Genomic DNA, 23,579 nt, shown 5'->3' on the forward strand with positions numbered 1-23,579 from the left:
TTTTTACTTCAAATGGTCCACAAATTTCCCTTTCATCATCATCACAACATGTTAATACTTGCATGGACCACTTATCACCATTTATCTACCCCCAACTTAATTTGTACATATGAATGCTTGTGTGTTTCATAACCATGGTCTGATCTAGTTGCGAGTGCCTATCTGTAGTTGTTCTTTCAATTCGATATTAAAAAAAAAACATATTGTTTTCAAGAAACGTCATGGATCCACAAAACGGCTCGTGAAGATTGAAGTTTCTTAATTAACCCATAGGCTGCTGAGTTGTATTGCATGTCATTTCTCTTTAGTTTTCAGTGCATTCGATATCATGACTACATGTCTCTGCCTTTCTAGTTTGAGTTTGTCACACAGGTCTTGTCTAGTATGATTTACATGGTCAATATAGTTTGCATGCTACTGCATTGGCCCTTTGCATTTACCCAGCACACATTAAACATAGAAGCTGCAGGTTCTCAAGGTTAAAAAATAAGAACTTAATGGCGAATGTAACCACCAAACTTCAACACACGCACACACACATTATATGTAATATACTTCCGAAATAATCGACAATCTTGATGTACACAAGTTGGTATATGTTTATATATATATATATATATATATATATATATATATATATATATGCTAAATGACAAGTTAAAACCTCTGAAATACAATTCAAATATTTTAAACACGGGACGCTAAACTTACATAAATATGACAAGTACAACTACAACTACAACTACAACTACAACGACCCTTTCTGTATTTGTTAAGATAGAGAAAGCAACTCTTTCAATGGTTAATATTATATGTGAAATTACATACTACACTACTACAAATTTTGCAAGAGTAAAAGAAAAAAGAATACATGATGGGATATATTACTCTAAAGTGGAAGTATTGTGTAACTAACTTGTAAGGTGTGATCCCTTAAAGGACAGCAAGATAACCAATTAAAACCACCAACACCTCAATCACAAGACCTATTCTACCAACAATAATATCCATCGATCGGAATCCCAAAGAAATCATGAGATTTGATTCTTGATTCCATAACCCATCACCAATCTTGGATGGATTATCCATATGTGCCTCGAGTTTGGTAACTTCTTGCTGACACAACTTCACTCCAAAGGGGACATAATTTGGAGGCACCAATCCGCTGGGATAACACAGATTTGGATTCCCCCATGCACCAAATCTCCTCCCCATTTTCTCATAAAACCATTTAGCAAACCTAAGTTCCCCTGTCAAGTTATTTCCATGTACGTAAAACGAAGTCACATTTGGCAAATTTGCAAGATTTGGGGAGATATCTCCTGTGAACTTGTTATCATTGAGTCCGAGAAATCTTAGCCCTTTTAGCTCGACTAGAGACTCCGGGATGCCACCTGTCAGGATCATATTGGATAAGTCCAATGCGCCCAATCCCACCAGATTACGCCACTCAAGATTGGCGAGGCTACCACCGATGGGATTGTTTGAGAGAACCAATTCCTCCAAAGAAGTCAACTCTTGGAGTGATTTGGTCAACTCTCCGGATAATTTGTTGTTGCTGAAGTCTAAAAGCTTCAAATTCTTCAGATTTGCAATCTCTTGTGGTATTTCTCCTCCCAATTGGTTGTTGCTCAAGTCAAGCTTCAACAGTGAGGTCAACCCTCCAAAAGTCAACGGCAATGGGCCATTAAGTGAATTTCTACTAAAATCAAGAATCAAGAGACGGTTCAGCCCTTCAAATTTATCTGGGATCTTCCCTTTCAGTCTGTTACCAGCAAGATTCAATCCTTTTTAAATAGATCAAGTTTCCAATACCAGCCGGAATTTCTCCAGAGAGTCCATTTTCCGTTAGGACTAATGACTCAAGATTTCTCAGCTCAGTAAAAGCAACCGGAATTTGCCCAGTGAGGCCGGGATTCGATCTGAATTCCAGTGATACTAGGCTTTCTGAAAAAGCTTCCCAATTCTGAGCAGGGATTGCAATCTCACGGTGGGACGGAGACACGAAGCAACCGAAGAACGAAAGAGATTTCAAGTGCCTTAGCGCAAACAAGTGTGGGCTGAATTGTAGCACATTTTGGTCGCAAATGAGGGAGTTGTCATGAATAGGTCCTATGCTTAAATCAGTCACATACCAAAATCCATCGAATAGATCACAAGAAACACCCTGTGGAACAACAGCAAAATGGAATTAAATTACTAATAATAAATTAAAATTTTAAGTTGCACTTCACTTGTGTGAATGAAAATTAAAGAATGACATGTTTGTTCCACATTGGAAAATAAAAATGGAACATATGAGGTTATATTGAGTTACGCTTTTTAAAGTGTAAGAATGATTCTAGGGGCCGATCTATACTGGAAAAGGCTTGAGTTAGTGTGTAAAGTGTCGGTCCAATATAGGCAAAAGTCGCCTAACCTGGCTCTGCCACATTTTCCTATTACCTAAATTTTTCGGAAGAAACTTTCTATGTGCCTTGTGAGACCTGTTTAATGAAATCAACCTGTTCCTATTTTATACATGAGCAAGCTACTTGTGGTTCTGAGTTCAGTTACTAATTTTGTTCGTCAGTGTGATGATTTGTACTACGCTACAGATTTGCTCGTTATATCCTGGAAAACTATTGGAGGGGATGAATTTGTTTCAAGGTACGTGAGAAATAGTCGTGAAACATAATTCTCGAAGCATATACGACGAATCTGTTTTAAGGAAACTGTACTACAAGCCTCGTTTGGTTTCCTGTTTTTTGTTGTTCTTATGTACATGATTTTATATTTTCGATAATGTACTTCTTTACATAAACGAGATCCTTGTCATCCACTATTTTTTTCGATGATCTTCATATTTCGATTTAAGCATTTTGGCTAACAAAAAAACTTATGAGAAAACCATGTAAACGTCAAGAAGCATGAAAAAATATGAAGAAAGAAAGACGATTCATTGCCATGGGTAATATATTTCCCATTTTTCGTGTTTCTTGCAGGGATTGTTTATTTTGAACAAGTCTTGACATGGTCTTGAAACGTGAAAATTAAATGAAAACAGAATTTCATAACTTCTCAAATTATGGAAAAAGAAATAGCTGGTCGTAATGTAATGTACCTGGATAGGAGTCCATCCACAAGGATCTGGATAAAGGTCTGAACCATTCCACCATTTGCCCACAAAACCTTGAATAGCAGCATACAGAGCTTCTTGTTCTGTACTCTTTATTGGAGCTGACACACTTTCATCTTCTCCATTACACCTTGCACGCAGACAAAGTATGCACACAATAAAACTCGAAAAATTACTCCAAGATTTCAGCTTTTTCATGATCGCTAAAATCCCAGATAAAAACAACTTCAACTGAGTATAAATTTGCATAAAAAAAACAGAAGATCCAAGAAACTTAAAAAACTTGGCTCAGCAAAACGACAGTCTTTCTTAAGATCAAAATGATCCCATTTGAACTATATATATCTAAACAAAATCTGATACTACCGAGTACAGATACAGAGATTTTAATGGTGGGATTTCAACAGAAAGGACAGAATGGGAGGAGGAGGTGGAGAATGAAATTGCACCTAAAAAAACACTGGGTGAAACGCTGCTTCCTGGTGGTATTTATAGCAAAAGCTTAGGTAGTAAATGAAGTATAGAGGAGGCAGAGAAAAGCAGAAGATGTAAGTATAGGTTGAGCAGCACAGTTCTCAATGTTTAGAGAGAAAAAGAAAAGGACAAAAAAAGTAGTTATGGTGGTAAGAAGAACAGTGGGAGCTGTGATGAAGAAATTAAGGTCCGCTGAGCTGAAAATCTAGAGAGTACAATGTTGTTAAATGGGGTTCATCGATTTTCCTTATATCTAGGAGGATTGCTTTTTGATGAACAATGAATGGATATGGACACTGGATAAGTAAATTGAAAAGGGGATCCCTCTTCTCTCTCCTTTTTTTTTCAAGGCAAAAACTTGTGTGAGACGGTCTCACGGGTCGTATTTGTGAGACGGGTCTTTTATTTGGATCATCCATGAAAAAGTATTACTTTTTATGCTAAGAATATTACTTTTTATTGTCGATATGGATAGGGCTGACCCGTCTCACGGATTAGGATCCGTGAAACGGTCTCACATGAGACTCACTCTTTTGTCAATGGGAAAGAAGGTGATTTGAGGTAAAGAACAAAGCTAAATGTGTTGCATAAATCAATAAGAAGATATTATCCCTCCATTTATAATTAGTTGTGAATTTCACTAATTTATCATAGTAATATTACATGCATAGTAATCAAAGGCTTGGATTTGGCACGGAGAAGGAAATATTGTAATTAGTACTTTTTTGGCAATTTTGATCAAAATTGATTATCATTCATGTCTATTTCAATTTTTGGCGATTTTTCATCTTAGAGTTACAAATTTGAGCGTCGTGTGATCATCACATCAACACCGCGTATGAAAAAAAACCAGTATTTAAAAAAAATATATAAATATCATACTGAACTGAAATATGACACCATAAAAAATCAAAATCGCAAAAAACCCATATATATATATAAGACTAAAATTATAATTTTCTCACATAAATCGTTCTAGAAAAGTTATTCTTTATCATTATATTGATTCTCTCATAGAGTATAAACTCCATACCGTAAATTGAAAAAAAAAATTGTTTAATAAAAAATAATGGTATTTTTATGTGCAACATGTAAATTCGTCTTTTGCAAATTAAACTTCTGGTCCCAATTATAGATTATTGGTAAACATAAATTCGTCGATAAATCAGTCTTGTGAAATATTGATCCGTCGATTAATTAACAATGATTCATACTTAAATTAAAAAAAGATAAATTGAGAATCAAATATTTTAAAAAAAAAATTGCAAAGAATTAAAATTATTGTCCCAGTAAATTTTCTTTTTTCACCCATGAGTGAGGGTTAGAAGTTGGGAAATTTATGATTTGACTTTATTATTTGGGGGTTAGTGATGGAAGAAAAGGGGACCAGTTTACATGCAAGACAAAGGTAGTTTTTGTCTCTGGGTGGCTTCTTCTCGCTTTTTGAGCTGTTGGGTTTATAACTGATTTATGCTATATTTAGCGGACCATACACTAGCTGGGAATAGCTTTTATTTAGTCTGTGTGAGATGGTATAATAGATTGTATGTTGTTATACGGATATCTTATTTGAGGCATTCATGAAAAAAATATTACTTTTTGCTAGGCTGCGTTGTTTGAGATAAAATAACTAATGATTAGTATAAATGAAAAGAAAATGAGAAATGTAATCAATGTATGTTAGATGTTATAATTTTGAATTTTTTGATGAAGGACAAATTGTCTTTCTCTTTTTCTTTTCTTCTTCCACTCCGGCACGGCACCGGCGAGTTCCGAACGTCGATTCAGCAGCGCTGCACGGCTTCGGTCCCGGAAGTTATATCATATTGGTCCGACGTCGGTTTCCGAAGCTCCGGCGGCGGCGGTGGCGGGAAATGGTGGTGAGTTTGGATATAGGAGAAGGGTAAAATTAGAAAAATAGGAAGAATTAAGAGTTGGATAAATAATCCTAAGGGGTGATGAGGTATTATTTTAATCCACCTAATATAACCTAATCATTCATAGGATGTATTGACTTGGTTAAATAATCACGCGTACCAAACGAGGGATAAGGTGTGTTAAAAAAAATAAACTCACCTTATCACAGCAACCAAACGCAGCGTAAAAGTATTATTTTTATTATGAATATCAGTAGGATTGACCCGTCTTACAGATAAAAATTCGCGAGACTGTCTCACAAGAGACCTACTCTTTAATTTGTTACTTTTACACAATATATATATATATATATATATATATATATATATATACACACTCTATTCTTTTCACTTTGTATATATATATATATATATATATATATATATATATATATATATATATATATATAAAAGCTCAATTACATAATTAGATGTTCCTATACAAATATTCATACGCCACCCTTCTAAGAGACACTACTCATTGGCATAACAACGTGTAAAATCAATGTATGAGATCGAGCTTAGATGAAATGATTTGAAATAAGTGATTCATGATGAGGGAATTTGAAGTTAAACTCATCATTAATGAATTTCAAATTCATCTAACATAAACTCATTAAAGCAATCAACTAGATTTGTAATCCATGAATTTGAAAATCACAGCTTCAGATATCTATAATTTATAGTTTCATATCCCTCCATCCAAGCGCAATCTCAGTTAATTTCTGTTGTATAGTTAAACGTTCGGTGTTTTTTTAATTAGATGATGGTGTAAGGCATGTTATTTTTGCAAAACAACGAACCGCAAGTAACGTGCAATGTGGTCGTATATCCTTGACGTTAACTTTTATCAAACCAAATTTTAAAACTTATTCATGATCCTCAAGAACAAGACTTGGATTTACAATAATTGAATTACACATGCTTATGTAGGTGTTTTTTATATGGTAAACACATGCATGTGTGTGAATTTTGTGGCAGGGGACCAAAAAATAAATGTGGGTTGGAAGCTTTTTATGTTAGGACCACCAAATCTAGCCCACCCTATGTCCTTTTGCCAGGTCTAAATCCTCTTTAGTCATTTTCTCAACTGGTCACACATTTAATCTTATCTTATTTATTGATTAAAAAGAGAGATTTATTATCACAAAAATATTCATTCAATAATTTAATATCTCTTATATATATTTTATCATTTGAAAAATACGAATCATGGGAATTAAATTATTGATTCAACTTGTATTTTTCCGAATTAAACATTGGAGGTCGATCGGCAAAGATGAAATATATAAATCAGTCGGGTGAATTAGTATAAATAAGTAATAGATCATATACAAAATGATGGCAAGAAATATCGAGTTATTTATGTGTTGAGTTATTTATTATAATTTATATATTGTAAGATTTTTATTTTTTAAAAATAAGTTGTTAAAATGTTTTGAAACCATACGATTATAATCGAGTTTAAAGATGGTATTTTAATTTGCTATCATGGTAATATGCTTTTATTATCATAGTTATTTAAATAACATGATATCATAAAAATAATATAAACAATTGTTTTTGGATATACTTGTATATATAAAAAAATTTATAATATTATCACAATTATTAAAAGTAATGTATAGTTTTAAAAAGTCTAAAGGGTAGTTTCTTATAAATAATAAAAAAAAATATAAATAATGGATTCTCTAGTTTACATTAATTTTTTTCCTTATTCCAGACCACTTTTTATTGTCTTAATTTCTCTATATAAGCATACATGGATGAATCGTGAATCCATATGTATCGACATCTTACAAGATAGATATTCTTATTCATTAACGGATGAGTTGGTATATTTTGGATATAATAATAAAATTGACAAAATTATTTCCTGGTCTGGTATGTTTATTTCTTGTGATTTGGGTATTCAATGTTATCAAATATCAGTTTCAGTCAATCTATTATATTTGTTTTTTAAAAAAAAAAAAATTACATGAAACTTATGTGTGTATTGTCATATCATCACTCCTGATAAAAAATATAAGAAATCATACAATACATGATTAAAACTGTAATTTGACGTCGGAAAAATGACGAAGAACAATGTGTACATAACGCACAATCAAAACAAAATTTGATATAAAATATAAACTCTATGGTAAAAAAATATGCCTAGATTCACAAAAAAACAAAATTTTTTTAAAAAAATTTTACGATCGAAGAACATTGAAGGAAAAACGAGCCTAAAATTAATGAAATTCTGGATTTTGCAAAGAATGTGGAATATGATACAATAATTAATATAAAATGGAATTACTGTTAATAAAAACATATGAAGTTCGTGACTCGTGAGGAGAAAGCGCAGTGTACAAAATAGTAGGTAAATATTTAAAAATTTGAGTCTATAAATTATTATGGAAAAAAATGGTTGTTGTTGGGTTTAGTACGAAGAGCTAGACATGTAATATTAGCATATAAAAACTTAAATTTTTGGGTTTAAACGTTTTGAACCAAGTCAAGATTATTATTATAATTAAACACGTACATAATAATGCACATTATTATATGTTTTATATTAAAAAGATTATTAAGCAGATTATTTAATACAATTAAACATCGGAGTTTATAATCCTTTTTAATAAAAACATAATCTCTGCATGTACAAGATACTCCACTAGAAAATTAAACAATTGCACAAAAGATGACAGATTGTGCTGTAAAAAAATATTCACTGGACAACACCACTAGATTGTGCTATGGATTACAAATAATAATCTTCAAATTCAATGGACAACACCACAAATGCTACGGATTGTGCAGTAAAAAAATGTGAAATAATGGGGAATTGTTGGAAATATATATATATATATATATAAACTCTAATTGCTTAAATAAGTGTTTTTGTAAGCACCAAAAATCCCATTTAAACACATTCAAAATTATAAAAAGCACTTTTGTTTAAAAAAAAACACTTTTCTTAGTTTAGCTTATGATACCAAACGCACTCTTAAACTCATATATATATATATATATATATATATATATATATATATATATATATATATATATATATATATATATATATATAAAAGTAAACTGTTTAAATCAGATCAGATATGATGTGTAAAAAATGGATCAACTGCTAATTCATAATCAACAATCATCAGCAATGATAAATAAAGGCAGATACTGAGAATGTTGTAAATGAAAAGTAGTCCATCTAAAAGTCCTCCCATTTTCAAACTAAACGTGTCAATTATCACTTCTAAAAGTCCTAATTACATGGTACAAGAAAAATAGAAAAATTCATATCGAAGCTATAGCAGGAAGAAGCACCAAGTATCAAGATGTGAAAAACGTCCAGATCTTTTTAGGTATCGAAGCCTCACCAGGATGCTCGTCTCCATCGTCGTCGTCCTCAGTGTCATAATCTTCATGTTCATCTTCTTCGATTTCCTGTAAGGTACCATTGTACTCTGGTGTGCGAATCACCTCCTCACTCGAGTTTATGTCATCCGTCGACTTCACGGCATTGGCATGTTCATCGATGCCAGGTGCTGATGTCTCAAACTGTGTTTACAGAAAGGAATAATTATAAGATAAGAACAATTCAAAGTAAGAATCATCAAGTACAGATAAAGCTCTAAAATTGAAGGAATTACCTGAACGATCCTCATTTGCGTTTGATTTTTATGGGACGTAGCTCGAGCTAATTGTATGGAATTACCATTTTCACTGGCAATTTCTACAGATGGCGCAGAAGTAACTTCATTATCTAGTGATACAGGGACATTAACAGCTTCTTTCGACGTTAGCTTCTCACTATTCACCGAAGTTGTTGCAGTTGGTTTGCCATCACTGAAACAAAAAAGGGCGAAAAGTTGGGCCCAGTAAATGGATGGTGATATCAACAATTTAAGATTTATGACAGCCATCCCAATTACATTGTAGGTTCAACATGGCTAGGGGGATAGATTTCGAATAAAGTCGAGAAACTACAGAAACTTGAAATCATTCTTTCCAAAAAGGTAAGGTTGTTATATAAGGGTCGTGATGCCAAGAAACAGCCACTGTTTAACTGACATTAATCTACAGGGATCTAGATCGTGGAAAATTAATCCCATCTAAGTCAGTTGTTCAGTAAATTGATCAAGGTGTTTAGCTGCATCGCCAAAAGAACACTTATATCATATTTATGGTTAACAGCAATCAAGCATAATTTGTTGATGTCCTCAGAAGATTTTTATAATATTAAGGATCATACAAGAAAAACATGCTTACGTCTTTTTTCGACGAAGATTATAACGCTGCTCACCAGCCGCATTCTGTAAGGCTGGCACACTTGTTTGACGCTTTTTACCGCGACTCCCAGCCATTACACTTTGAGATTGTCCTTCACTTTCTTCAGCATCAAGCTCATTCTCTATCATTCGAGAAGATTGTGCCCGAGTTCGCTTTCTTGGAATGGTATTAGTTGTTCTCTCAGCAAGGCTGGAATCACCACGACTTTCCTCATTCATAGAAGCATTAGAATCTTTATTTTGTTCCTCACTCAGCTTCGTATCTCCTGACTTCCTTCCTAAGAAAATCCCAGCATCTTCAACAACAGCCTTTACAGATCTTGTTCTGCGGATTCCATCTCTTGTTTTTCTACTAGATCTGTGTCGAACATTTCTCAACTCTGATTGCTGGGAATCTTCTGGAACTTCTTCTATTCCATGATCTCCTTGAGTGGTACCTTGCGCTCTAGAAGCAGTATTGACAGGAATGCTGGGTCCTTCATCAACCAGTGCATCTGACAAAGCTCGGTCCAAGTTTTGAGGCGCCGAGTGCTGAGCATTCTCATTGGGAGGAGTGTTGAAGATTCTGGGAGTGCACTTCCGCAACAGCCAAGAAATACGACCACCAGATCCTGGTGATTTTGCATCGATCTTACCTGGGGTTCTATGAATATTTGCTCTGTACACATCAACTTTGTCCAGTAATTCTTCTCCCTTGTCCTGAAGAGGATAGGACTCTTTATCGATGTCTGTGATGTGAAGATGAGATGACATATAATCCCTCGCCAAATCCCCACAGTTTTGGCAACTCTTCAGGGTCTCAACTAATGTGAGAAATTGGCTTCTCTCCAAGATAAATTGTTGTCTCTGAAGTTTAAGCTTTTGGCTTAAAACACCAAGCTCGTTAATGTCCTTATGCATTTCTAGCTGCTGCTCTTCCAGCTGTTGCTTGTTCAAGGCAATATCTTTTTTGTCATTCTCCAACCTGCGCATCTCTGACTTAATATGTTCCATTTCCTTTTGGATACATTCTTTCAAATAAAGGAGATCACTACGTTCTTTTTCCATCTCTTCCTCAAATGCTTTCTCTCTTTCTTGATGATATTTTTCCATTGTCTCTTGCTTATTCATCAGATCAGCCTCAAGATCCCTTCTACGAGTCTCGAAATCACGAAGTAACTGATTATGTTCATCTCGAGCTTTTTCCAAAGATAATTGCTGTTCATGTTTCATTGTGGCAGCAAATGACTCTTTCTCTAGTCTTAGAGCCTCCAACTCTCTCTCAATGTACTCCTTGGTGGCAAGCTTATCTTCTTTCAATTGTTTTTCTTCCGAGTATTTCAGTTTTTCAAGAATCTCTGTCTCTTGATTAAGTTGTCGTAAACTTCTACTAACCTCCGCTTTCTTCTCATCAAGAGCCTCCCATTCTTCCTCAAATTTCTTCCTGTCCTGTTTCAAACCCTCAGTTTCTTGGAAAAGGAAATCCTTCTGATGTTTGTATCTCTCTATCTCCGTTTTCAACTCCTTTTGCAAACGGGCATGCTCTTTCCTCTCTGCCTCAGTAATTCGAAGCTTTTCAGTTTCATCTTGAATTTGCACTTCCTTCTGATTAATTTCAGCTTTAATCTTCTCAAGCTCATCTTTGAGAGTTTGCAAACATTCCTTGTCAGAAGCTACTTCTCTCCTTGACAAGCCTAGACTTTTCTCCTCGACTTTGAGGGATTTTTCTCTGTCTTTCAAATCTTTCGACTTTATTTCAATGTCCTTCTCTTTCTCCTTCATCCTCTCAGACTTTTTTTCCAACGTTTGCTCCTGTTTTCTTAATTTGTCCTCCCTATGCTTGACTTCACTTTCCTGCTGATCCAAGTTATCAAGCTTGTCCATCATCTCCTTCTCAAGAGACTTTCTTTTCTCTTCCATTTCAAATTCAAACTCCTGCCTTTGTATATCCAAACCAGACCTGTGGTCAAGAAGAAGCTTTTGAATCTCCACCTATAAAATAACATCATTAAGTTATCAGTTTCTCTTTTGGACACTGATATTGGCTAAACGTAAAACAGTTTTGAGGGCAAATAGATGGAGACTCACAACTAACAACAAACGAAAGCAAAACATCAAACAAATGAAGGAAAATTTATAATAGGAGGAAATTTTATTAAACCAAACATATTTAAACTACTCTCCTATAATATTTTCCTTGTCCATATATAACCAGTTGGTTAACTCCTTTCAGAGCCAAACACTCAAATATACGTAAAATGCCGATATGCCTTGCTCGCCGCAGCTATAAATGATCGAATGAATAAACGAGAAGGGCAATCAGAGTTCTAAGTTATATATTTTTAGTCAAGGTGTGATGCAAGTGCACTCTGCACTCCAGACAAAAGTTTCTAGCCAACAATCATACCGGGGTACATAAGAAAGGAAAATTTCTCCTGAACTTCGCCTGATAACCTCAAGCATGAGTTAGATAGATGCTATAATCTTAAATTCAGTAGAATACAACTACGCATACAAACTACCAGAAAGCTACTTACTCTCTCTCTAGTACTCAGCTTCTCAGTCAATGCAGCTAACTCCTCTTCCTTCATCTCTAAAGTTCTCCTTAGAGAATCAGCTTTCTACAACAGATTAGACAAATTGTAAAGCATTTATAGAGAACAAACTATAGTTCGTACACCAGAGATAACTCACAAACATACTTCCCCTTCTACGGATAGATCTGCTAGTTTTTGGTTTACCCCATCTTCTTTCTTCTTCAGGGTCGCATTTGCCAACTCAATCAACTTCTCTTTTTCTAAAAGTTCCCTCTCCCTCTCCTTGAATGTTATGTTGAACGCATTAACCTTTTCCTCTTTCTCATTGATATTTCTCCGAGTCTGGCAAAGTCTCTCTTCCCCTTCTTGCAGCTTCCTTTCCCACTCCCGCATATCTTCTTTGTGCTTCAACACAGATGCATCATGCGCATTTCGCCTAATGGATTAAAAATAATTTTCAATAAGCAAATTACAAGATAAGTATAATCGTTTTCATTGAGCATTAATCATACTCAGCATTAAAGGACACCCGCTCCCTCTCGAGAACACTTTCACGTGTCTCGACCTCCTGCAATTTCCTCTCCAATTCCAAACGCTTCCTACTTGCCTCAGCAAGCTTTGCATCAGCAGCAAACAGCTTTTCTTGCACCTCTAAAGACCTATTCTGAACTCCGGCAACCAAAGCATTTGCATCGGCCAGCTTAGTTTCAGATGCCACCTTGATTCTTTCATGCTCCCCATGTATTTGACGGAGGGATGACTCAAGCTGCAGAAAGCAAACATTTGAACTTGTCATCAAGACATAAGATATTTTTTTCCTTGAATGGTGCCGGGTGCCCACATTTAGATTATCTTAATAATGATTTTTTTTTAATCATTTTAAGTTAAATGATTGATAACAAAAGGAATAACTACTAGTTCACAGTCAATTTTTTTACATACAACAAAGATGGCATTATAAGTTACAACACTTTTGAATGATAAAAATTCAAAATGAAATGTGAAGGAAAGTACGTCTTGGGCACAAAACTAAGCATTCCAAATCACTTGTCCACAAATTGCACTATATCCAATTCATAAGAATTTCAATAATAGAAAATTCTATTTTTTTGGGAATATTAACTTCTAATTTGATTTTTCCAAGATTGAACCATTTGGTCAACACATAGATATTTCTTTTCAGTAGTAAACATGGGAAAATGTCTTCCCTCAACGTCACCAACTTAAAAGCTTGTGAAAACCCTCCCTCCAGAGTAAAATATATGCTTTTTATTCCCCTCATCTCTTCCCATCACCCTACCCAAAACATAAACACCAAGTGAAAAATAAGCATATCTAGGGCCCCTACTCATTGATATAGAAGAGTTACTCTAAAACTGATTCACCTATAGTCTAGTTGGCATCCTAAACTATAGCAACTGGAAACAATAGCAATATGTATCTTAATAAACTCAAAATATACTAAACTTATGAACTCCTAAAAATGGTTTAATAACAGAAATAACACAGGTCACAAAGAACATGTGTCTTACATGGATTTTGGAGCTTGTGTTCCCTCATGTTCCAGTTGTTAATGTGATGAACGAAACTCTTTTATAGCTTAACCATATAATAAAAACGCGACCCAAACCAAAGGAGACCGCAGAAGACAGTTTTTCTAGTTTGTTACACAAATCTGCAGTGAGTTACTTCATAACCAAACTGCCGGTTGGCAAAAGTTAAGACAGCCAGCCAAGATACCCCCATCTACTGAGGTGAAGAGTAAAGATCATAGACAAAAGTCACAAGGAATTAAGAAAAGGGCTGCTATCCGCATTGCCTAACGTCTCAGCTTGAGGATTCCCGAGTTGTTTTCTCTAATGGCAAGGAAGAGAGTTGTTTTTTAAGAAAGAAAACTGATGACGAGTTGCCAACAGGGCACATTTATTGCCGAAGCTCTGACAATTGACCTAAAAAGGTGGCAAGCTATTCCCTTGCCGCACACAGCCTAAATTTTTATAGATGTGTTTTATCAGCAATCCAGCAGTAACAAAGAACTGTAGAATAGGCATTATATTATATTTTATCAAATGTATGAAGATATTGGCCGCCGTCCAAACTAAAACAGAAAATAGAGAATTTAAAATTTCCACGTAAGGATCTCTATTTAAATAGAACAAGATACAATACTAAAATCATTCTCTTGAAAATGATGAATAACAAAAAGAATAACACTAGTTATGAAATAAAAAATGACAACCATATGAAAATTTAAATAACCTCAGTCACACACTGCCTCTCAACATCCAAAGCCTTCCTCAAATTGGCTTCCCTCTCCTCCACTTGAGCAACCTCTATTAATTGAGCCGCCTTTTCACGTCTAAGGACCTCCTGAAGTTCCAAAAGGGATTCCTGAAGTTCTTCGTGTTTTGAAGTCCACTCTTTTTTCTCAATCAGAAGAAGGCCCATACTATATTGATAATCAAAAAGCTGCCAAAAGAACGATCCAAAGAATATGTTCGGAGAGACAAACATTCCACATTGAATAATGCAAAACTTAATGTACTTTAAAATCTACATAATTTCTTTAAAGGGCATTAAAAGTGCATTAGCAATCAGGATAGTGATTTCAAAATTTGAAAGTTACTTTTTAGTACCTCTCTTTCAACTCTCTGAACCCTATTTATCAGCGCCTCGCGGTCACGCCTCTCCAACGCTGACTCGTCCAACAACCCCACCTCCCGAAACCGTCTCCAATCCTCCATATTTTCAACACCAGTCTTGTCCCTATCTTCACTCAGCAACCCCGTCGGTGGCGGAGGCGGATCCGGTGGGCCGTCAATAAACGCCACCGCCTTCCCCTTGCCGACATTGCTACCAATAGAGTTCTGTGGTGCTTCGCTCTTCGGGGTAATTGATAGACCAGGCCACTGCCTTTTCTGAGTAAACATCAGTAATTTTATTGGATATTAACAATTCAGAGAACTCCGTCAATTCACAAAAGAGGGTCGCAGAAAACCCTAAGTCGAAAAAATTTCAACTACTGAAGCCGAAAACAGGCTGTGAACGTAGAGTTCGAACGGAAGGAAGACGTAGAAAATGGACGGACGGAGTTTTGTCGACGGATAGTCCACTCCCAGTGAACGGTATATTCGAAATCGCAGTAATCCGGGTTGTCTGCGGAAGAAATCTGTCTGAACTATCCCATGTCATCTAACGTTCGGTCGCGTTTTTACGGCCCGCATGACATCTTTTGAGCCCGATATGGTGCTGACTTTTGGACTGATGATTAAACCCAACGACCTATTTCAAAATTACAAAAATACCCATTTTCACTTCTTCGTCACTCTTCTAAAATAAGGAATACGACACATTTATTTCAATCAAATTAAATTTTTGTTCGACAAAAATCACAATAATATTTAAAAAAATTCATGATTTTTATCCGAGAAATATACATTTTTTGCAAGATTGGTTGAAGTCTTCAATTTGCAACAACAAAGTTCTTTTTTTTGTAATTACTTATCGACGAGATAATGGAAGGATCGGGGCCGAGTGTGCCGTAGAGATCCATTATGTTGGGGAGAAGAAAAGTACGAAAGCAGAGAAAAGGAAATAATTGTAGACCACAAGAAGGAAAATAAAAATAAAATAATAATAATAATAATAATAATGAAAAAGTTTCAGAAAAAATATACACATGTGTTGAAAGATGGGGAAACAGTGATAAATATTTAAGAGTGGTCTCATGTGCACGGATCATAATCTGTGAGATAGGTCAATCATATCCATATCACAATAAAAAGTGATACTCTTAGCATAAAAATTATATTTTTCATGTATGACCCAATAAGAGATTGTTACAAATCACCGAACGTCTACACAGTTTTTTCATGTTACATCATCGGTTATATCGGGCATGCCCCATGTGGATGATGTCAAGATTTTCATCCTATTAGGACCACTTTTTTTTTAAATGTATGTTTGGCAAGTGGCCTCATCTCTTGGAGCATGCCATGGGTATTCATTACCCTCATCTTTATAATTAGTCTTTATGTAATAAAATTGATTATTCATTTCTGCATAAACAAATTTTTTATTAAATACATTCTATATTCATATTTTATCTCATTTTCTCCTTTGATTCAATTTTATTTCCGTTTTTAATTTTATTTCCTCTATTACATCACTATTCTATTAATTAAATCTAATTTAGTATATAGTCCGTATGAATTTGTGGTATTAGATTTTCGATAATGTGGTACACTTTGACACAACATGTGGTACATTTTAAGCTAGATTGTGACACAATGAACACGAACATGTGGTACATCTTAATATATACAACAACAATCATCTCATATATATCATTTGTTACAAACGTACTATATCATAACACTGGCCGGCGACGTGCATGTTGTGAAATTTTAGGAAATAAAAAAATTAGGGTTTTCCCATTTTTGGAAAAGTAAAATCGGACATTACAATCGGCTTTTGATTAGCTTTCAGTTTCTTGTTTGATGGAATTTCTGATAAGGGTTTTCTATACTATTTACTTCTCATTTGTTTGTTAGTTTTTTAATAAAGAAAGAAATGTTTCCTTAAACAGCCTTTATAAAATCAGAGACCAGTTCTGTGCCTCTTTTTTTCCTTCTTCTTTATGCTAATTATGGTTTTCATTTATCTACCAAAAAACGTTGCTAATTAGCGACTATTTTTGGAAAAATCGTTGCAATATGATAGTTCAGTCGCTTAAATCATCGCTAATTTGCGACGGAAAAAAATCGTCGCTAATCACAAAATTTTTGTAGTGAATCTTTTGAATTATCTTGATGAAAATGACGGGACATAATAGATAGATCTAACGAGGGCTTGCTAATTTATTCAATTATTATAATTTTAATAATCCGTCTAAAAAATTATATCTTAGAACTTCGGGTTGTATTAAAAAATTCAAAGACAATTATATTCAAATTTTAAGAACAAATCAAGTACCATGAATGTATTTGTTTTTGTATAAAATATACTATCTTTTTTAAGTTAACAAATTATAAATTTATACTTTTGTTATAAATTCAAACTCCAAAAAAATTATTAATTTATCAAATATTATCCAAATCATGGAGTAATAGCCAAATCGAAGAGCACGTCTATACCGATGTATCGAAAATCATTATCGATATGTACGAAAATTACTGTTAAAATGTTTTTCGGTTATACTACTACTGAATACCGAAATTGTAGTATATCGAATTTTACGGTTATAACGTTTATATACGAAACTTCAATTTTAAATTTTTAAATTTATGTTTTAAATATTATATATTTAAATTTGATATATCTCAGGTATCGGTATATACGAAATTTTAATGCCATAAGTTACTTACCGAAAATCGATTTTATCATACCGTACCGAAATCTTCGGTATACCGAAAATCGATAAATTCGACATTTTTTCGGTACGGTAATTTCGATATACCGAACAATTGGGTATTTTTTCCTACTCCTAACCAGGATTTATGCACAGAGCTGCAACTGAGCGTAGAAATGTTAGCTTATGATCTTGATTCTCTTTCATGCCACAATTTTTTAATAATAATGGAAACATAACATTAATTACTGTAAAATCAAACGACACTTGTACAAATTCACAAAACGCCAACATAATTTAACGTTATCCTCCCAACAAGTCCAAAATCTAAATTTATATTGATAATTTTAAGCTTTCTAAAGTTATTCAAATTATGCAATAATTAGTATTAACTATCAATCTCTGGGAGCTAATCTCCAGTCAATTTTCTATTTGTAACTTTTATAGTATTCAAATTTCAAACCCTGTTGTCAATAAACTATTCCTAATAAAGAAAGGTCCCAAGGAAAATACATGCTTTAATAATTTAGAAATTTGGAATCTTAATATATAAATATTTTTTTTTTGGTTGTGTCGGTTGCACTGTTGCTAAATGTCAATAAGCTTAGAGATTTTGAGTGATTCTTAAAAGAAAGAGCTCGAATCCATGGCTGCAGTCTTATTCTCACCATTTTATGTCTTACTTTTTGCAAGAATTTCAGCTTTTTTAGTGGCAATTCTTGTTATTACATGGGCTCTTCACTTCCAAGCCAGCTTCATTCCACTTTCCCCTTCCCAAGAAGATCTCATTTATGCTGTAAAATTCCCTTCTTTTTTCTTGATTTCTGATTTTAGTGTTGTGCATGCATTGATGTAAAAATTGATTTGTATGTTCTTGTTTGAGCAGGTGATGCATCCTTTGTTAATGGTGATTGGTTTCATACTCATTAGTGGAGAAGGTAGGAGGTTCTGTCAAAAACAGAAGGAAAATCTTTAGTTAAATTTTAATTACTAGTGGGCATTGCTTCATTTTATGTATTTTGCAGCCATCTTGGTGTACAGATGGCTCCCTGGTTCAAGAAATTTGAAGAAATCAGTGCATTTGTGTCTTCAAGGTGTAGCTCTAGGCTGTGGGATTTTTGGTATCTGGACTAAATTTCATGGACAAGATGGGATTGTGGCTAATTTTTATAGTTTGCATTCATGGATGGGTTTGATCTGTATCTCTATGTTTGGTGCTCAGGTGACATTTTCTCGTACCTTGCTTTTGTTTTTGCCTTTAGGTTGGTTTGCAAAAGGGGAAAAACATGTTCTTTCTCTTTTAAGTTTTGCCAATTATTTATATTAAATTTGTTACCGAGTGCTAATTTCTGAAATCAGAACTGCGTATTTATGGGAATAATTACATATTTGATGAGGATGGGTGGCATCAGAATAGATTATAAGAAGAACACAAAATTCTTTAAAAACAGTGCAGTTAACATAATTTCGATTGAGCTGAAATGTAAGCTCTACTTAGTTTCAAGAATTCTGGCTTGCTAATTCTGTTTCTGTGATGCCTACCCAATAATCCACCGGTATTGAGCAATGCTACTTGTTTAACTTGGCATCCTGAAGAAAATGTTGATTTGCATGCCACTGATTCGGTCAATGTTTTCTAGGTAGGGCAAGTTGATATTGAAACGACTTTTGAAAAGTTTGCCCACCTGAATTCTAGCTAGCTGGGTGCGTGATTGAAGACTAGTGAAATTGAGTTGCAGGAGGTTTGATGTACCTCGTAAATAGGGAACGGATCAGTTTAAGGAAGATATACTAGAAACACCATTACCATAATTTTATTTTGTTTCGTACTTGTGTCATCAAATGTGCATAGAGTACATGGTGTAACGCTGGATCTAATGCATTTTCTGCTACTCTTGTTAGTCCACAAGATTAGATAGTGATTAAGTTAAGGAGACTTATATCTGAAAGGATGGTTCGATCAATATGATATCTTGTGACCATTTTTATGATAGTTCGTCCTGTCTTACATACGATTTACGAAGAAAAGATATGCACATATACATTCTAAACATTGCATTATTGTATCTTGCATCAATTCTTACTAACTACTCTATGCTACAATTTTTTTAGACAGAACGTTTGCCACTCCTGTCATAACTTGAATGATTCTGTTAACATGGGAAATATCTTGGAAACATAGTGAAAATCCAATTAGATGTAGAAAACTGTTGCAAAACAGCTGTATTGAGCCAATTGTAGCTTAATTGAATGGCTAATGACAATATATGTTCATCAACTCCAAATTTTAGCCTGTCTTAGATATATTAAGTGGAGAGAACTTTTAGTTATCCAAATGAGTGATATTATCTTCTGTTTATTTGATCATATTTTCATCATGGAGAGGACTTGATAATGTGTTGCAGTGGTTGTTTGGTTTCATGAACTTTTGGCATAAAGGAGAGGTTCGGACAACAAGGCTAAAGGTGCTCCCTTGGCACGTCTTCCTCGGTCTATACACTTACGGTTTGGCAGTGGTGACAGCTGAGACGGGGCTTCTTGAGAAGTTGACTTTGTTGCAAGCCAATCCAGATGTAACAAAGCGTGGTCCTGAGTCGTCGATTGTGAATGGTTTGGGACTCAGTTTGGTTCTTGTGAGCAGCGTCGTGATTCTTGCTGCGGTATTGCCAAAACACCAAACGCCTAAACCTAAGGCCATGTTTTGAAATAGCAACTACTGAATTCGTATGTGTACATAGTTTGTTTGGTGCAAACAAAATTATTTGTTACAATACATCTGGTTCCCCCTCTCCTCCGAATTGTGTGGTCCTCCCATGTACTTGAAGAAAAAAAGAAGAAGAATAAAATGTTTTCGAGTAACTTACCTTGAATCTATGCAAAATTTCCATTTTCCATTTTCCATTTTCTGCTTATACTACTGAAATAATTTTTTAAAAAATTACTGTATATTGGGTAAAATTCGAAATCAACCACTTTTAATTCAAACTTCATAAAAGTCCCTTGGTTCTCTTAATATGTTCTAATTTTTATTTTATCCCTTTAATTTATTTGCACGATCTTCATAATTTTTTACCAGCTAGCCATTAATTCTCCCATATATCTACTTAAAATACAAAGGAAACCCCTAAAGAAAAAACAAGTATATATCAAACAAATTACAACTAAATAAATTTAAAAAAAAACCTCAAATTAAATTAAATACCCAAAAAAGGCATTTAAAATATTGATATTCATTCCTCAGCAGACCAAACCATCATCCTTTTCCACATGAAAAGCAAAAGTCCTCAGAGGACTTGCTTTCGGCGACTTAGGCATCTCCGGTATCCTATTCCCGGAATAATCATAATAAATGGCCCCCGAAAACTCCGGCGGTTGGCATTTCTCCCCCATCAAGATCGCCTTCTGCCACAACCCCACCTCTTCTTTCCCACCAATATTGATACATGCATCAGATTCAGGTCCTGCAGGTTTCTTAAGCAAATGCATCATAGCCTGGTGGCTTAAGGTTATCAGCTGCTTAGGTGATCTTAATGGTGACTTGTGGTCCGGCGTGTTGGTGTTTGCTTCCGCATGTTTTCTTCGGACTTGTGTTGCATGTTTTGCACAGAGACCCACGAGAAGGGAGGCGGAAACAAACAGTCCTATTGCTAATGGGATCGGAGAGAAGCTTTCACCTGTGGAATTTGGCATATGCCGGACCATTTTTGCTTCCTTTTCTGTAGTTGGGCGAAGAAGAAAGTGGGCTGAAGAGAAAGCTGGACAAGTTGGAATCGATTTAATAGGAAATCTCTGTGTTTTAAAAAAAATTGTGTTTCATATTATTACATATATGTGTGTGTATAAACCATCAATTTGGTAGCAGTTGGAAGGTGGGAGGAGAGACGACCGGCCCCAACATAAAGTTCGTAATTTTTTTTTTATGGATCTCGCGTATTAGAATGAACTGGTATTTAATTTGTGCGATGCACCGGATACTATTATTAAAAATTAGTGAAAACGAATTGAAATTTAAATTGAAAAAAATAATTTAATAATAAAAAATAAAAAAAAAACTATTTTTTGCTAATTTTAAAAAATTTTCTTAAATACAATGTATGTCGATTAATTTTTTTAGCTAATAATTATTATCATATCTCAAAATTTTCGATTGTTTTAGCTTAGAAAATGACGTGATGTTTATCGTGTTTAATGTATTGATTTCGGCCACCAACTTTAATACATATTTAATTCTTTAATTTTCGAGAAGCTATATATTATTATTTTTTAACATGTAATAAAAAAATATTTTTCAAATCACATTCAATAAAAATATGAGACTCTCTCATATTTGTTTGTTAATATACATTAAGCTATCATCTCAATAATATTTCAATACATTGGTTTTTTTTTTTGACAAATACGAAAGCCATATTTATATTATATTATAAATAATTTTCAAATCACTATATTTATATTTTTAATTTTTTTCTATAATTAATTATTTGAGAAAAACATTTTGCCACCCCTGAAATAATTGTCTTGCTCCATCCCTATCCATTTTGTTATGAATTGGTTTACAAATTAAAATGTCAACCGAGGGTCTTCCAAGGTAGTTGAGTCAATATTGTGTCATCGTATTCGTATGGCCAAAGACCAATTCTAAAGTTTACGTTTATCGAAGCTATTCAATATTTTAATATAGAGTAGGTCTCATGTGAGACCGTCTCACGGATCTTAATCTGTGAGACGGGTCAACCCTACCCATATTCACTATAAAAAGTAGTACTCTTAGCATAAAAAGCAATACAATTTCATGGATTACCCAAATAAAGATCCGTCTCACAAAATTTGATCCGTGAGACCGTCTCACACAAGTTTTTGCCTTTAATATAAATCTACGACCTGTTCGTCACATTTATTATAGAAAAGACGATATTGTATGACTTCAATTTTCAATTAAACATTTTAAGTTTGGTCATGTATTAACTCGTAATATATAGTTCTATCTAATTTTAATAAATAAAATATGATTTTTTTATACATGAAATATACCATATTGATCATATCGCCAATTTTTGAAATTAACGAATCTCTCTGCAAAAAAAATAAAAAATGAATCTATTATTAAATGTCGCATATAATATGAATGTCATTTTTAGGATCAGGTCCATATATTTTTAATTAAGATATCGATTATTCCAACAATTTAAATATATTAAAATATTTTAATTAAATGTTGAGATTCGTTATGTTGCTAATGCCTATCTTCGTTTTAAATCAAAGAGCCCAAATTGCCATGACTGCTTTCATGATAGAGTGAGTCTCATGTGAGATCGTTTCACGGATCTTAATCTATAAGACGGGTCAACCCTATCCATATTCACATAAAAAAATATTATTCTTAGTATAAAAAATAATACTTTTTCATGGATGACCCAAATAAGAGATCTGTCTCACAAATATGACCCGTGAGACTGTCTCACACAAGTTTTTGCCTTCATGATAATGCTGGATGAAATTAATGAACAAAAAAAGTACAATAACTGAAAACTATGTGTTACAATCACAAGCCCTGGCTACTCTAAAAACTATAGCTTTGTTGTGTAAAAAATGATTTTTTATATTATGACAGTGTACAGGAGTGTTAAAATCAGACACGACCAATCAACTTGATACGGTTCAACCCGAAAAAATCAGGTTTGGATTTGGGGTTTTCGAGTTCGGATCAGATCGGGTTGGACCCGATAGCTGACCCGAAAAAAATGATCGGGTTGGGTTAGATTTCGGTCCACCCGGATTGGTCCGAAAATAAATTCTTATACATCTCTATATTTAAAAATTGCACTCGTAAAATTTTGGATTCTCACAATTCAATGAGATTAAAAAAAACAAGGAAAAAACTTGTGTAAGACGGTCTCACGGGTCGTATTTTGTGAGACC

General features: G+C 34.1%; 4 protein-coding genes across 4 annotated transcripts; 1 reads left to right on the plus strand and 3 right to left on the minus strand.

Annotated features, from left to right (window-relative positions):
- Window positions 1–782: 782 nt before the first annotated feature.
- On the minus strand, window positions 783–3,932 carry LOC140817004 (piriformospora indica-insensitive protein 2-like). The gene is given in 3 exon segments (XM_073176555.1): window positions 783–1,785; window positions 1,787–2,167; window positions 3,104–3,932. Coding segments are annotated over 3 exon segments (1,497 nt in total). The 5' UTR covers window positions 3,368–3,932; the 3' UTR covers window positions 783–933.
- A 4,650-nt stretch (window positions 3,933–8,582) lies between these two features.
- Window positions 8,583–15,529, minus strand: LOC140817582 (nuclear matrix constituent protein 1-like). The gene is made up of 8 exons (XM_073177344.1): window positions 14,947–15,529; window positions 14,570–14,779; window positions 12,823–13,076; window positions 12,476–12,746; window positions 12,311–12,394; window positions 9,775–11,765; window positions 9,156–9,351; window positions 8,583–9,063 (listed from the first exon to the last, which is right to left on the minus strand). The coding sequence occupies exons 1-8, from the start codon at window positions 15,238–15,240 to the stop codon at window positions 8,836–8,838; spliced, it is 3,528 nt and encodes a 1,175-aa protein (XP_073033445.1). The 5' UTR covers window positions 15,241–15,529; the 3' UTR covers window positions 8,583–8,835.
- Window positions 15,530–18,217: 2,688 nt separating this feature from the next.
- LOC140817351 (probable transmembrane ascorbate ferrireductase 4) lies at window positions 18,218–20,480 on the plus strand. The gene is made up of 4 exons (XM_073177002.1): window positions 18,218–18,456; window positions 18,547–18,598; window positions 18,686–18,882; window positions 20,066–20,480. Exons 1-4 carry the CDS (start codon window positions 18,307–18,309, stop codon window positions 20,363–20,365), a joined length of 699 nt encoding a protein of 232 aa, XP_073033103.1. The 5' UTR covers window positions 18,218–18,306; the 3' UTR covers window positions 20,366–20,480.
- A 417-nt stretch (window positions 20,481–20,897) lies between these two features.
- LOC140815980 (uncharacterized) lies at window positions 20,898–21,362 on the minus strand. Its single transcript, XM_073175044.1, has one exon. It carries the CDS (start codon window positions 21,360–21,362, stop codon window positions 20,898–20,900), a length of 465 nt encoding a protein of 154 aa, XP_073031145.1.
- Window positions 21,363–23,579: the final 2,217 nt, after the last annotated feature.

Source organism: Primulina eburnea, chromosome 16, assembly GCF_022965805.1.
Source record: "Primulina eburnea isolate SZY01 chromosome 16, ASM2296580v1, whole genome shotgun sequence".
NCBI lineage: Eukaryota > Viridiplantae > Streptophyta > Magnoliopsida > Lamiales > Gesneriaceae > Primulina > Primulina eburnea.

What these genes read in the sequence shown, in the direction of transcription:
- LOC140817582 (XM_073177344.1), bottom strand. Translation starts at nt 15,240, where the DNA reads ATGTTTACTCAGAAAAGGCAGTGGCCTGGTCTATCAATTACCCCGAAG. An exon ending in TTCAGAGAGTTGAAAGAGAG is followed by an intron (nt 14,780 to 14,946) that starts GTACTAAAAAGT and finishes TTCTTTTGGCAG; the next exon opens with CTTTTTGATTATCAATATAG. An exon ending in AATCTTCGTCGAAAAAAGAC is followed by an intron (nt 9,352 to 9,774) that starts GTAAGCATGTTT and finishes TTTTTGTTTCAG; the next exon opens with TGATGGCAAACCAACTGCAA.
- LOC140817351 (XM_073177002.1), top strand. Translation starts at nt 18,307, where the DNA reads ATGGCTGCAGTCTTATTCTCACCATTTTATGTCTTACTTTTTGCAAGA. An exon ending in AAGAAGATCTCATTTATGCT is followed by an intron (nt 18,457 to 18,546) that starts GTAAAATTCCCT and finishes TTGTTTGAGCAG; the next exon opens with GTGATGCATCCTTTGTTAAT. An exon ending in CATACTCATTAGTGGAGAAG is followed by an intron (nt 18,599 to 18,685) that starts GTAGGAGGTTCT and finishes TGTATTTTGCAG; the next exon opens with CCATCTTGGTGTACAGATGG.
- LOC140815980 (XM_073175044.1), bottom strand. Translation starts at nt 21,362, where the DNA reads ATGGTCCGGCATATGCCAAATTCCACAGGTGAAAGCTTCTCTCCGATC.